Source organism: Crinia signifera, chromosome 8, assembly GCF_055691185.1.
Source record: "Crinia signifera chromosome 8, ASM5569118v1, whole genome shotgun sequence".
NCBI classification, from domain to species: domain Eukaryota; kingdom Metazoa; phylum Chordata; class Amphibia; order Anura; family Myobatrachidae; genus Crinia; species Crinia signifera.
Window position 1 is genome coordinate 66,791,433 of NC_139224.1, and position 14,120 is coordinate 66,805,552.

Here is a 14,120-nt window from a genome sequence, read left to right on the forward strand (position 1 = left end):
AGATGTAACATGTATAGAAAGAGTTAGATTTGTGTGAGTTATTTTGTTTCTGTGCAGGGTAAATACTGGCTGCATTATTTTTACACTGCAATTTAGATTTCAGTTTCAGCCCACCCACCTTAGTGTCTGTTAAAACAAAGAAAATAATTATGAAAAATGTAAGAAGTTATGAAAATAAAATATTAACTTCATTTGTATTCACAATTTATACCTAATTAAATTCTGTTTTTAGCCAACGCATTTACAGCTTGCATCATCTCAGTGTTGTGTCACCTGGACTGATGAAAATTTAAAGGCCCCCATACACTATTATTTATTTACAGTTTCTTATATAGCGCAGCATATTCCGTTGCGCTTTACAAAAGGAGACACTATGCGATTTGGACACGATTACGCCCGATTCGGATGGATCAGGCCGTGAAATCGGCCCAAATCGCATGTGTACATCGGATTGGAGTCGGGAGGTCGGACAGGCTGCACATAAGATTTGCAAAATCTTATGTGCAGCCAGAGCTGGGTGGGGGATGCAGAGAAGCAGCAGGCGGGGGATGCCGCGAGCCAACCAGAGAGATGAGCAGGGGAAGCCGGGCAGCGGACACAGAGGCGATGGGCGGGGGCAAGCTGCAAAAAAAAAAATACAAATGTATGGGCTTTTTTTTTTCTTGCAGCTTGGCTTGGCTCCCAGCTCTCTGTTGTCCTTGCTGGTGTGCCCTGCCCACCGCCACTCCCTGCATATGATTTACCACATAAAAAACTAATTGTGTGTAACCCTCTCAGGGGACTGCCGGGGAAATCAGGTGTGAGTTGTCGTTAGCACAAGTCGAACTAATGTATGGGGGGCCCTGAAACCACAGAAGAAAATGGACTACTACCTTACTTGGATTTTCTTAAAGACACGAGTGACTGGTATTTATATTAGACAAGAGTTAATCTATTGTAACTACTGACAACAGGAAATCATGATTTTTATACACATGGCCATCCTCATTGAGGTTTAATTTTTAATCCCCCGCCCCCCCCCCCCCCCCCCAACGCACACTTAAAATGAACTGAAATAGATTTTTTTACATCAAGCACTTTTAATATAACGTCAACATCCTGCATTCTTGAAAGAGCTCTAATCACACGTGTAATTTATTAACTGATCACTCACCGGTTTTATAGTTTTCAAAAGGGTGATGCCATACTTTTCAATGCTACGATGTGCATCAGCAAACTTGACAAAAGCTTCACTTGCTGCAGGTTGGGGCTCCCGGACACCAATGACAGAGAACACATCACCAAAAGCTGGGGGAGTAATAAAAGATTAAAGATGACCATACACACGCAGATTTATCTGCAGATCTGTCTGGTTGGAACAAAAATATGGTTATGGATGAGAGCAAATGACAGTTGACCATTTGCTTGGAAATGCTGGAAAACTGACAAACTGTCACTCATCCATAACCATGTTTTTGTTCCAACCAGCCAGATCTAAAGATAAATCTTACTAGTGTATGGGCACCTTAAGACTGAACTTCAGATATTTACAGACTTCATTTATTAATTTGGGATATAGCAAACCTTAATGGTGTTAACTTACCAAATGTAAATTTGAAAAATGCACAGAACATAGGGGCAGATTTATTAAGCTCAGTGAAGTGATAAACTGTCTGTTTTTTATCACCGGCCAATCAGCTCCTAACTGTGAAGTTCCAGGCTTGGTTTGAAAAATGACAGGTAGGAGCTGATTGGCCGGTGATAAAAACCAGACAGTTTATCACTTCACTGAGCTTAATAAATCTACTCCATAGCCTTTTATAAGAAAGGTTTAATTGGACAGCAAATATTATGAACTACATTATAGATCTGATACTTATTTCAAAGCAATGACCTGAAGACTTAGGGGGGTATCCAATTGTCCACTACTAACGCTACTTTCGCCTGATGGTCATTATAGGGCTATCCAATTCTAGCTCTTTTTTGGGGGGAAAAAAAAACTGTTTTCAGGTGAAAACGCATTAGGATCCACGAAAAGCCATGGACCTATGAGTTTATAGTGGATTTGGTTTTGCTTGCCTGAGGCAAGTGAAATTAAATTCCCAGTAAGTGCTTGTATCAGGGCTAATGGGATAGAACTGGGCTAATGATGTGTTGCCCTCATAATTTCCCACTCAGGCAAACATTTCTACTTATTTATTAGCAATTATTTATATAGCGCCAGTAAATTCCATTGTGCGTTACAAAACAGAAATAATACAAGAAAGGTTAATAACAAACAAAGAAAAGGGCAGTTTGATAGCTTGCCTGAAGAGTTTAGCTTTCAGGTAATGCTTGAAAATTTGGAGGCTAGGAGAAAAAGTATTATTGCTTGAGGGAGGGCATTCACAGCAGTGGCATAACTACTGAGGGTGCAGCTGCTATAACCCTGAGCCGTTTCCTTGGCCCGCAGCTCCCACTGCACCCATTGAAGTCTGCTCTCAATGCTCATAGCCGTCAATGGCATAGCCCACTCCTCCCGGCACCTGCAGCATCAGTGGATGTAGCAGCCCCCCCACCCTCCAGCAAAGTTTTCCCCAACAGAAACAGAGCAATGTGTCCCTCCTGGAGAGGGTCATGTTGGGAGGTATGGTTATAGTGACAAGAGTATAATTACCAACAATCTTCCCTTTTTCTTGATCCAACTAAAAAAAGCAATGACATGAAATGACACAGACTGCTCCCATAGAACCCCCTAAGACGGTATCACTCCAAAATCAGAGGTTATGCTTATAGAAAATATATACATATATTGTTGAGATAATCCTTACCCCTATGTGTCTGAGAAAGTTCAAAGAATGCTCTCAATAGACGTTTGGTGTGTTCCATCATACCTTGAAGAAAAAAAAAAAAAAAAAAAAAAAAAAAAGACCATTAAGGACAAGTTGGACCCAATTTCCCCTGAGCTCCCTGCGATGGCTCACAACAGCCGATCTGGCAATTGATATGCCATTTTTTTTAAATGCGATAAATCGCATGTGATGTTTTTCATGTAAGAACTGCGGGGAGCTGCAGGAGAATTAAAAAAAATAAATAAAAAAACTCTTACAAACGAATGGGCGCTTGCTTATTGGCTGAGAGAGCTCTCTCAATCAGCCAGTGGTCGCCCATTCATTTGAAAGGGAAATTTAAAATCTCTTGCCCACCACTGCAGCAGGAAATAAAGTTGGTGAGTGCGCCTCTCCGGGCGAGTGCTTTTCTGCTCTGCAGAAAGGCGTGTACCAGCGGTGCGGCACCACTGGAAGAGGTATCAGCAGTAGGAAGAAAGAAGTAATAATGCCACTGTATAGGTCATTGGTATGACCTCACCTAGAGTATTGTGTTCAGTTCTGGAGGCCATATCTCCAGAAGGATATAAATACATTAGAGACTGTACAAAGAAGGGCAACTAAAATGGTGCATGGCCTACATCACAAAACATACCAGGAAAGATTAAAAGATCTTAATATGTATACTTTAGAGCAGAGAAGGGAAAGGGGGGACATGATAGAAACTTTCAAAGATATCAAGGGTTTTAACAAGGTAGAGGTGGGAGACATTCTTCACAGGAAGAGGAGCAACAGAACACGAGGACATGCACTGAAACTAGAGGGAGGAAGATTCAGGGGAAATGTGAGGAAGAATTACTTCACAGAAAGAGTAGTAGATAAGTGGAATAGCCTACCATCAGAGGTGGTAGTACAATTTAAACATGCTTGGGATAGGCATATTGATATCCTTACAAAAAAATAAGGATCAAATATGGTTTGAGGTAACATGTTTTAAAAAGGGGCAGACTAGATGGGCCAAGTGGTTCTTATCTGCCGTCAAATTCTATGTTTCTAAGACACCTGCGCACCTGATCAGATGCGATACATCGCAGGAGCTAAAAAGCTGCCAATGGCAGCTGCACATACAATTTATCTTATATGTGCAGCCTGTCCAATGTGCAGGGAACCCTGTATTGGTTTGGATCAGATGTTATACACATGCGATTTGGCCCGATTTCACCCAATTTCTCAGCCCAATATGCCAGAACAGGGTGAAATGGGGCCCAAAACGCATAGTGTATGGGGGCCTTAACAAAAAACATGCCAAGATGGGAAGGAAGAGGCCTCTTCAATCCGACATGGTGACGTCCCTTCTGTTGGTCCGATCCATCCTCCAGTGTCTCCCGGCGAGTGGCTGCCAGCGTGTTGGATCCTGCTCACTGACCACGACTTCCTGAGCTTCATCCGTATGTCATCTTCACGCACTGAGAACAACTGTGATTGTTCTATGGCAAGCTAACCATTTAAACCCCAATGTACGTGTTCAGACATATTAAGTAAAATTTTTACATTCATATGTTCACTGGTGCGCTTTTCTTCATTTCTTTTTGCAAGCATACATCTTGGATACGTGGTGGGATCCGTGAAAAGATGCACATATTAGGACAATATTGGACCGTTTGTTATCAAAAACATGTAAAAGGACTTTGCGCTGGGTATTCTTTCTCTCTATATACATTCATATAATGTGTGTGTGTGTATATATATATATATATATATATATATATATATATATATATATATACATATACATATACATACACATACATATACACACACACACATATACCTAGATATAGATATCTAGAGTCCGTTTTTTTAGGCCAGAGAGGGCACTCACCACCACAGCAGGTAAAATTGCTCTTTAATCTTCGAGGCAAATAAGCATTTTCAACGTTTTAACCCCAGAGGGCCATTTTCAAGACAGCTACAGGTTTTCAATTGTGTCACCACAGCGAGCCAAGCATACACTGAGAATGCCATATAGGCTATTTATACCTTAGCCAATCAGAGATCATTAATTATCAGATGTGTTGGACCTCCCCTTAACACACCATTCTGCCAATAGATGACTGATACCGTTCCCTATCTAGCCAAAGACAAACGGAACAAAAAAACAAACACCATATAACATACACAGATGCATAAAGCACACTACCTGGACCGCCGGGATCCCTGTCCGCAGCTAGCACAACGCTTTCTAACAGCGTGCGAGGCCATCAGTGTTTACCAAAGGCACCCCCACCCGGAAGTGTGCGGGTCACCTGCGTTCCAAAGTAATCCACACTGGGGGATTGGGTAGTATAGGTCAGCTATTTCGTATCACATGGGGCTGCAAAGTAATATCTCTATAACCCTGTATAATATATATTTCTTTTTGGAAAAAGACTCACATAGAAATATACCTTAACAGGGCAGCCAAGCTCAGGGTGGTGCGTCCCAGTGAAAACCGACGGCACCCAGACCCAGAAGTCATGCGGGCCTCTGATAATCAGGCAATTAGTCATGGTTTAGAGACAAGTGGAAGGGCTGTTGGGGAGTCAGGGGGGTTGACCCAGAGTGCCCATTGCCTGAAAGAATTAGAAGAGCTGCAAATTTGGAAGGTCTACGGATAAAAGGCATAATTGAGATGAGATAGCCCCATGCCCTTGTGACTCAATTTGATGGATGAAAACCAGATTTGAATGTGTCCTTAACGGAAAAAAAAAAAAAATTAAACGATCCGACACATCAAAACAATGGACTATCAGGATGTAAAATTAAATGGGAAAAGGAGGTGGAAGACATATCAGGGGATAACTGGAAAAGAGCCCTGAGTTGTACACCGATAGCATGCGTCTTGTCCATCATGGAGAATGGGTTATTAGATCGCTATGCTAGACAATTTTTGATCAATGTATGTACCCTTGCTAAGATCTGCATTGCCAGGGAGGGGCCTGAGGTGGCTATGTGGATAACCCTAGTCAATATGACTATAGAGCATGAAAAATAAATATGTATATTTGGCTACAGGAGTGGAACGAAAGTTCTGTAAGATTTGGAATAGATGGAGGAACCTGACAGAGGCCTAGTGACATCGAAATAGAGCAGGACTTGATCAGAAAACAGATGAAAGGGGTAACATCTAGAACAGGGCTGGGCAACACCGGCCCTCCAGATGTTGATGAACTACACATCCCAGCATGCCTTGCGTCAGTTTCAGCATGGCCACATAGCAAAACTAATGCAAAGCATCCTGGGATGTGTAGTTCATTAACATCTGGAGGGCCGGTGTTGCCCAGCCCAGCCCTGATCTAGAAGGTATATGAACTGAAAGTGGAGGAATTTGGACAATATAGAGTAAGAGGAACAAATGTTAACCTAACAGGGGCAGGGTGGTGGTATAAAAATGAAAGGCGGGTAGAGTTATTTACTTGTGTAAGAGAAGACAGTAGTTTTCGTGCTCTTTTTGAAAACTGGGAAGGGAAGGACGAATGTATAAAATAATTAAGATAGATAAGTATTCATTAGGAAGATTATTCACAAAGTATTTGAAATAGATATACACTAGCAGGGTAATAGGTTGGAAGGGTCAAGGGGGGACCTTTGGTCACAGAATATTAATAATACCTCTAAATGATTTTTGCGATGAAATAAAAGATCGGCACGAGGACGCCCGCAATATACACTTGAATAAAAGATTGAAGATATACACGTGCTGTCCGAGCCACTGGGGGGAAATGGATAGGACATATAGGAGTGAGATCAGATTAAAGACACATTTCGCCAATTTGGAAAATCACGACCACAGATACCACTGATACAATACTGTAGATTGAAAGAAAATGGATAATGTATGTAACCGCCTAAAGATATATGCTATAAATATTTTTTTTACTGTTTCATCACAGTTGATTACAATGTTGTTTTTAAAAACGGAAAATGTTAATATAAAGATGGTGTTGAAAAAAAAAAAAAAAGCTGAAAATTGGCATGTGCATATGTATTTACGCCCATTGCTATGAAGCCCCTCAAAGTTCTGGTGCAACCAATTAAATTTACCTTCGGAGTCACATAATTAGTAAAATGAAGTCCAACTTTGTGAATCTAAGTGTCACATGAACGGTCAGTATAAACACGCCTTTTCTGAAAGGCCCCAGAGGCTGCAACACCACTAAGCAAGAGGCATTACACCATGAAGACCAAGGAGCTTTCATAACAAAATCAGGGACAACATTTTTGAAAAGTAAAAATCAGGTTTTATAAAAAAAACTATCCAAATCTTTAATGATCCCCACAACACCATCAAATCCATCATCTTCGAATGGAAAGAAAATAGTACCACAACAAACCTGCCAAGAGAGGGTCGCCCACCAAAACTCAAAGACCGGGTAAGGAGGGAATTAATCAGTAGGGCAGCACAGAGACAAAAGTAACTCTGAAGGAGCTAAAGAGTTCCACAGCAGAGACTGGTGTATCTGTGCATGGGATCACAATAAGCCGTACACTCCATAGAGCTGGGCTTTATGCAACAATAACCAGAAAAAAGCCATTACTTAGTTTTAAATATAAGAAGGCGTATTTTAAGTTTACCAAAGGCACATGGGCAACTCCCCAAATGTATAAATATTTTTTTTACTGTTTTATCACAGTTTATTACAATGTTGTTTTTAAAACGGAAAATGTTAAGGAGTCACATAATTAGTAAAATGAAGTCCACCTGTGTGAATCGAAGTGTCACATGAACGGTCAGTATAAACATGCCTTTTCTGAAAGGCCCCAGAGGCTGCAACACCACTAAGCAAGAGGCATTACACCATGAAGACCAAGGAGCTTTCCAAACAAAATCAGGGACAACATTTTTGAAAAGTAAAAATCAGGTTTGTGTTATAAAAAAAAAAAAAAACTATCCAAATCTTTAATGATCCTCGGAAAAACATCAAATCCATGCTCTGGTCAGATGAGACTAAAATTTAACTTTTTGGCCACCAATGCATAAACCCAACACATTCCATCACCCCAAGAATACCCTCCCAACAGTGAAACATGGTGGTGGGTGCATCATGGTGTGTTGATATTTTACAGCAGCAGGGACTGGGAAACTGATTTGAGTTGAGGGAAAGATGGGTGGTGCTAAATACAGGGATATTCTTAAGCAAAACCTGTTTCAGTCTGCCTATGAATTAAGACTGGGACGGAGGTTCGCCTTCCAGAAGGACATTGACCAGACACATTAAAGCAACACTCAAGTGGTTTAAGGGGAAACAGTTAAATGTGTCGGAATGGCCTAGTCAAAGCTCAGATCTCAATCCAATTGAGAAACTTGAAGATTGCTGTTCACAAGCTGAAGCCATCCAACATGAAGAAGCTGGAGCAGTTTTGCCTTGAAGAAAGGGGAAAAATCCCAATGGCAAGATATGGCAAGCTCATAGAGACTTATCCAAAATGATTTGCCGCTGCAATTGTAACAAAAGGTGACTCTACAACTACTGTCTAGTTATGCACGCTGAAGTTCTCTCTTATTTTGCCCGGTTTGTTGTTTGCTTCACATTTAAGAAAAAAAAAAAATATCTCTAAAGTTGTAGGCATGTTCTGTGAAGGAAATGAAGCAAACCTTCAATCAATCCATTTTAATTCCAGGTTGTGAGGCAACAAAACATCATAGATATATACAGAACAAATCCCCTGAGAGATGCAGCACTCCCCAGACTAGTAGACAATGTTCAGGAAAAGTAACAGGTTCAAGGTTTATTCACCAAGTGAAAAGCAGCCTGCTGACGTTTCGGTCCATTAAGGACCTTTCTCAAGGCAGCCAAATATCGTATACAAAATGGAGGTTTATATATCTTGATTTTGAATAGACACTTATGGACTTCTTCCTCAGTTAAACAAGGATTAAGTTATATAATTTTTTTTATTATTGTAGCTTAGCTGTAACAAGTATAATATATAAGAGCAACAACAAAAAAGTCCTTATATGAGCTGACAAAAAAACATTACAGAGAAGCAATTAAAAACAAACGAGTTTAGCATGCAGTACTGTAAGTCTATGAATGTTCATGATAAAATTTTACCTCTATAAAACTCTGCAGTTTTTTCAAGCTCTTCCAGTTTTTTCACCAAACCATCTGCAGAAATGAAAAGGTTAGTGAATAAATATAAATAAATATATATATATATATATATATATATATATATATATATATATATATATATATATATATATATATATTTTTTTTTTTTTTTTATTGTTTTTTTTTTTTAATTAAAGTGGTCTGGTAAAAAAACATATCTCTACAAAATTCAGCCTGTTTACAAAACTTTTGACTAACCAATCTACAGATCAATGAGAACTTGCCTGAATAAAGAGGAAAACTTGAGCAGTTAATACAAATTATACTATCCTGTTATATCCAATAGCAGATAGAGACAGAAATCACAGTCATAAGATCATAGAGGAGGAAGTATTTCTACTTCTTTCTTAGAAAACACATCAGCGCTTGGCTTGGTTAGCAGGAGGTAAGCCTTAAGGGGTTGGGATCATTTGGTCTACAGCAGTGCTTCTCAAACTGTGGGTCCTGACTCCAACGTGGGTCCCGACTACCTCAGCTTGGGGTCACGACTCTATGTTGCTGACCATCAGGCTAATGTTGCCTGTGGAGGGGGACAGGGTATAACTCAGTAACAACTAAGTAAACACCCACTGCTTCCCACTTCCATCCCCATCACCCTTTTCCATCCCCCCTTTACCCACTGCCTTCCTGTCACAAAAGCGGTCACTTCACGGAACACGTGTGGCAGCCATTCAGTAGTAACTTGCTGGGGTCCTGTAATAATTTTTATTGTCTGACGGGGTCCCAGAGCAAAATAGTTTGAGCACCCCTGGTCTACAGCATGATGGTCGACAGTCATTAGGTCGACATGGGAAAAGGTCGAAAAGCCATTAGTTCGACAGTCAAAAGGTCGACATGGACACAGTTTAAAGTGCACCGCATTCGCTCGCTACGCTCGGCACGCTATTTTATTCTTCCACCACGCCCTAGTGGATAATAGGGCATGAAATAACGCCTGTCGGCTCAAAAAACTGTGAAAAACCCCACGTCGACCTTTTGACTATCGACCTAGACACTGTCGAACTAATGACCTTTCGACCTAGAATCGACATAGGTGAGGGTGGAAGTAGTTAGATGCCCTCATAGCATTTATTTTTTATCTATAATTTACGTAGGTGTAGGTTATTTTGTTTAATTTATAGCTACTATTCAAGAGCATGCTATAGAGTTTATAACAATTTATTCATATAGCATAAGACCATGTAAGCATGAATTTATAAACATAGATTAATAAACAAAGGTTTCAAAAATAGTTAAAAGCACATTCTGGTCATGGCAGTTCATAAAAAAATATATAAATCAATAAAGTACAGAAAACTGGATATTTCAGTAATATATAATGCAGTGTCTTGGTCAATACGGTTCTACAGTAGCTTAACAGGCTACTCAGACGCTAATGTTCTAACTCCGGTCATTGGGCCAGATGCACTAAGCTTCAAAAGTGATAAAATGGAGAGTGATAATCAACCAGCCAATCAGCTCCTACCTGCCTGTCACTAATTAAGGTATGCGATGGACCCAATTTGAGGCTTTTACCGGGATGAGTGTTCAATTTTAATATCGCGTCGCATCGCATGCCATTATAATAGTTAACGCCACCCCACTATCAATGCCAACCCGAAGCGTGGCGAGCGCAGTGAGCCTGCGAGGGGCAGCGGTACGCGTCCACCGACCCTTTCATACCCCAACTATCCACGTCGGCGTGGAGTTGATTTTATATAGTGTGGCGAGTGCAGCCAGCCACCGAGCCCGAAGCGTGGCGAGCCCCGCGCATTACTTCACAAGTATTACACATCCGCTCGCCACGCTTCGGGCTCGCCACATGGCATATGGCATGGCATGCGATGCGATTTTGTGGTTGTACAATGCCCTGCGATGGAAATCGGGGGCGCCGTGATAATACACAAGTACCCGAATCTCTTCTCAGGGTTTTTTCCAGCCATTCCAATGTGACTAGCTCTCCTAAAAGGGGGTCATTCTATTACTCCTTGCCAGTGCTTCAGGTTACCTTCTGCTGAAAGGTTCTCTGGCTCAGTGCTCCAGAATTAACCCTTGCCTACCCTGAAGATGTTCCTGCCTGGCGGTCCATTTGACGTAATTATCTTGCCAGCCAGGTTGCTGCAGGAGTGCGTCTTTCCCGCTCTGTTTAATAGTGTCCTGTTAGACAGCGCTCCTCTTCACAGTGTTCTTCATCCTCATTTTCCAAGTCACAATTTGCAAAGTCTTCACAGTTTTCCTCAGCATTGTTTTTCAGGTCACAGTCCACAAAGTCTTTACAGTGTTCTTCATCCTTGTTTTTCAAGTCATAGTCTGCAAAGTCTTCACAGTGTTCTTCATCCTCGTCTTTCAAGACATAGGGCAGTATTCAATGAGAAAAGTTCTCCGTGTTTTGTGGAGAACTTGTGCTTTGTTCGCCTTGGACGGAGCATTTTGCTCTCCAAAAGCGAGCAACCCTATTCAATGTGAAATTCTCTCCGTCTTTCTAAGTGATGTTCTCCGTGTCTCTCCGTGTAGCAATTCTCCATCTTTTGAGAGCTGGAATGTGAACTTTTAAACTAAAAGGTTTTTTTCTTAAATTTTGGTGTCAAAAAATCATTTTTTTTTTTCTGTGAAGGGGCATGTTATTTTTATTCATTTGCTTATAGCACATGAATATATATTTAATTTAAAATAAATATTTTTTTTTTTTTTTTACACAGTGCAGCCAGCAGAGGGCCAGAGCGCTCGAGCCGCTCATTACATATTCATATATTCACTGCACCCGATCGATAGTATGCACGAACGGGTGCAGTGAATACTGGGTCCCCCGCTGGCTATAGGGGGGGGGCAGCCTGTGCTGTCTGGGTCCCGGAGAGCCCCCCTCCTCTCCACATTCCTCTGGAGCAGCCAGGGAGACTTTAATCTCTCTGGCTGCTTCCGGCTCCCTGAAAGCTCCCTGCTCCCTGCAGGGGTTAAGACTCTCCGCGAGTGGCGGAGAGTCTTAACCACATTGAATAGAGGGAGCAGGAGTGGCAGAGAGCCCTCCGGAACACGGAGAGTGCATGGAGAGCGAAATAAAACGCTCTCCATGCACGGAGAACTTTGACATTGAATACTGCCCATAGCCTGCAAGTCTTCAGTATACCTCGTCCTCATCTTCATTCACAGTTTACCATCCTAAAATACCTATTAGCTCCTTCACAGATCCGGTTCCTAAGTCTCCTTAATTCACAAGAAATTAACCATTTAGTTCTGGTGCTACATTGTTTCATATCGTTACTATTAAACTGTATTGTGAAAATTCTTTATTAAATCTTCCGATCCTAATTCAGCTCTCCTCAGTCTTCATCCAGAGTTTCTCCAGTTCCTCTTACATGAGAAAGCATAACATACATCCTCCAAGCCTCCACCTCACTACTACCACCACTTCCTCAGCTCCTCCTCCCCTGCTAGTTCCACAAACCAAGCCCAGCGTGACATTCTTTTTATTTATTTGGATTGTGATTTTACTTTGTCACTTGTTGATCATTCATTAATTGTAATTTGCAGACTTAAATTAAAAATTTTAATATTTTATTTACTACACAAATTAAAGTGCATCTGTACAAGATGCATCAAAGTGGACCCAAAATATACCAGATCCACCTCCCTGGTTGACAACACATATCTGTGACTATAGAGCAGGCATTCCCAACCACGGTCCTCAAGGCACACCAACAGTGCAGGTTTTGTAGATATCCAGGCTTGAGCACAGTTGACTTAATTAGTATCTGAGGGATTCTGATTAAACCATCTGTGCTGAAGCCTGGATATCACTAAAACCTGCACTGTTGGTGTGCCTTAAGGACCGTGGTTGGGAATGCCTGCTATAGAGCTTATGGGACATGCCAAAAAGCACCAGTTCGACTCATCTAGTCAGAGTAGTATTGTGGCTTGTCGATATGTATTTTTAGCAAATTCCTGTCTGGCTTTTTATGCATTTTTTTCCAAAGGGGAGTCCTACAGAGATTCTTCCCTGGAGCCCACTGAAGTTTAAACAGTGATGAAAAACACTATCAGATATCAATGTACTTTGGCCTTGGAGTTCATCTTAACATTTTTACCATTTTCGATATCCTCTCCTATTTCACCTGGGGTCTAATTTCCTCTTGTGGCTGGGAGGTTGGCTATAGTTCCATGGACTTTAAAGGTCTTAATAATTCATTAGCAACTGTAGTCACCTGAACATCAATCTGCTTGAATATGGTGTCAAACAGAAGCGTAACTAGATATTCGTAGGCCCCATAGCAAAAGTTTGTAAGGGTCCCCTATTTAGCAACTGATGGTGATAAATGTATGCAAAACATATTAGTTTGACAGCAAAGATGGGCCCCCTTCAGCTCTGGGCCCCATAGCAGCTGCACCCCCTGCACCTATGGTAGTTACGCCCCTGGCGTCATAGCCTTCAGCTTGGACATGCTGATCTATAACTATCTTTCTGATCTTCTCAACAGTAGAGTGACTACTTTTCTCTATTTAAATAGGCTAGATGACAGATTAGGAGATTGAAGATGTGTTATTCTAATTTTAAAAAAGCAATTGATATGAAATATCACTATAATTTATTTATATTTTCTAAGGGGACAATGAAACTAGGGGACAATGTTATCTTACAACACATCAGAAATAAATTAAGAACTTCTTTACCTAGTGTGCCTCCTGCAGCAGAATGACTAAGGACCCCCAGACATTATGGGGGAAATTTAATAGGATGAGAGAATCAGAAAGTGAGAGATTTGGTAAGAAATCTCTAGTTTTTTAAAGCGGCAATCATTTACACGGCAAACCAGTTTGATTTTGCAGCTTTAAAAAACCTGGAGATTTCTTACCAAATCTCTCACTTTCGGATTCTCTCATCCTATTAAATGTCACCCTACATGTTGTTATTATACAGTCACTGCATGTGTACTCCACAGTTTGTATTTTTTGTATAGCAACAGACACTGGATTAACATTTTAGGGGCCTCATTCTGGGTCACACACAATATGGATTTGAGTTGAACAATTTTTGCTACTGAGCATACCTTTAGAAACTTCTACGTTGCAGGTGTTCCACTGCGCATATGCACAGAGCTACAGTTGCTATTGAGACATTTTATCATAAATGCAGTGGACATGTGATAGGTGTTCCAGATAGGAGATTTCTCAGACACACAGAAATGGTCAGTCTTATGGGCATGTT

General features: G+C 41.0%; 1 protein-coding gene across 2 annotated transcripts in view; it reads right to left on the reverse strand.

The window, feature by feature from the left end:
* Positions 1-14,120, reverse strand: part of PICK1 (protein interacting with PRKCA 1) — a 61,012-nt gene that overhangs the window by 27,822 nt on the left and 19,070 nt on the right. For both annotated transcript variants that reach the window (XM_083156624.1, XM_083156623.1), the window contains 3 exons: positions 8,882-8,935; positions 2,790-2,852; positions 1,154-1,287 (listed from right to left, as the gene is read on the reverse strand). In XM_083156624.1, coding sequence (XP_083012750.1) covers positions 1,154-1,287; positions 2,790-2,852; positions 8,882-8,935 — 251 coding nt within the window. The remainder of the gene's footprint in view (positions 1-1,153; positions 1,288-2,789; positions 2,853-8,881; positions 8,936-14,120) is intronic.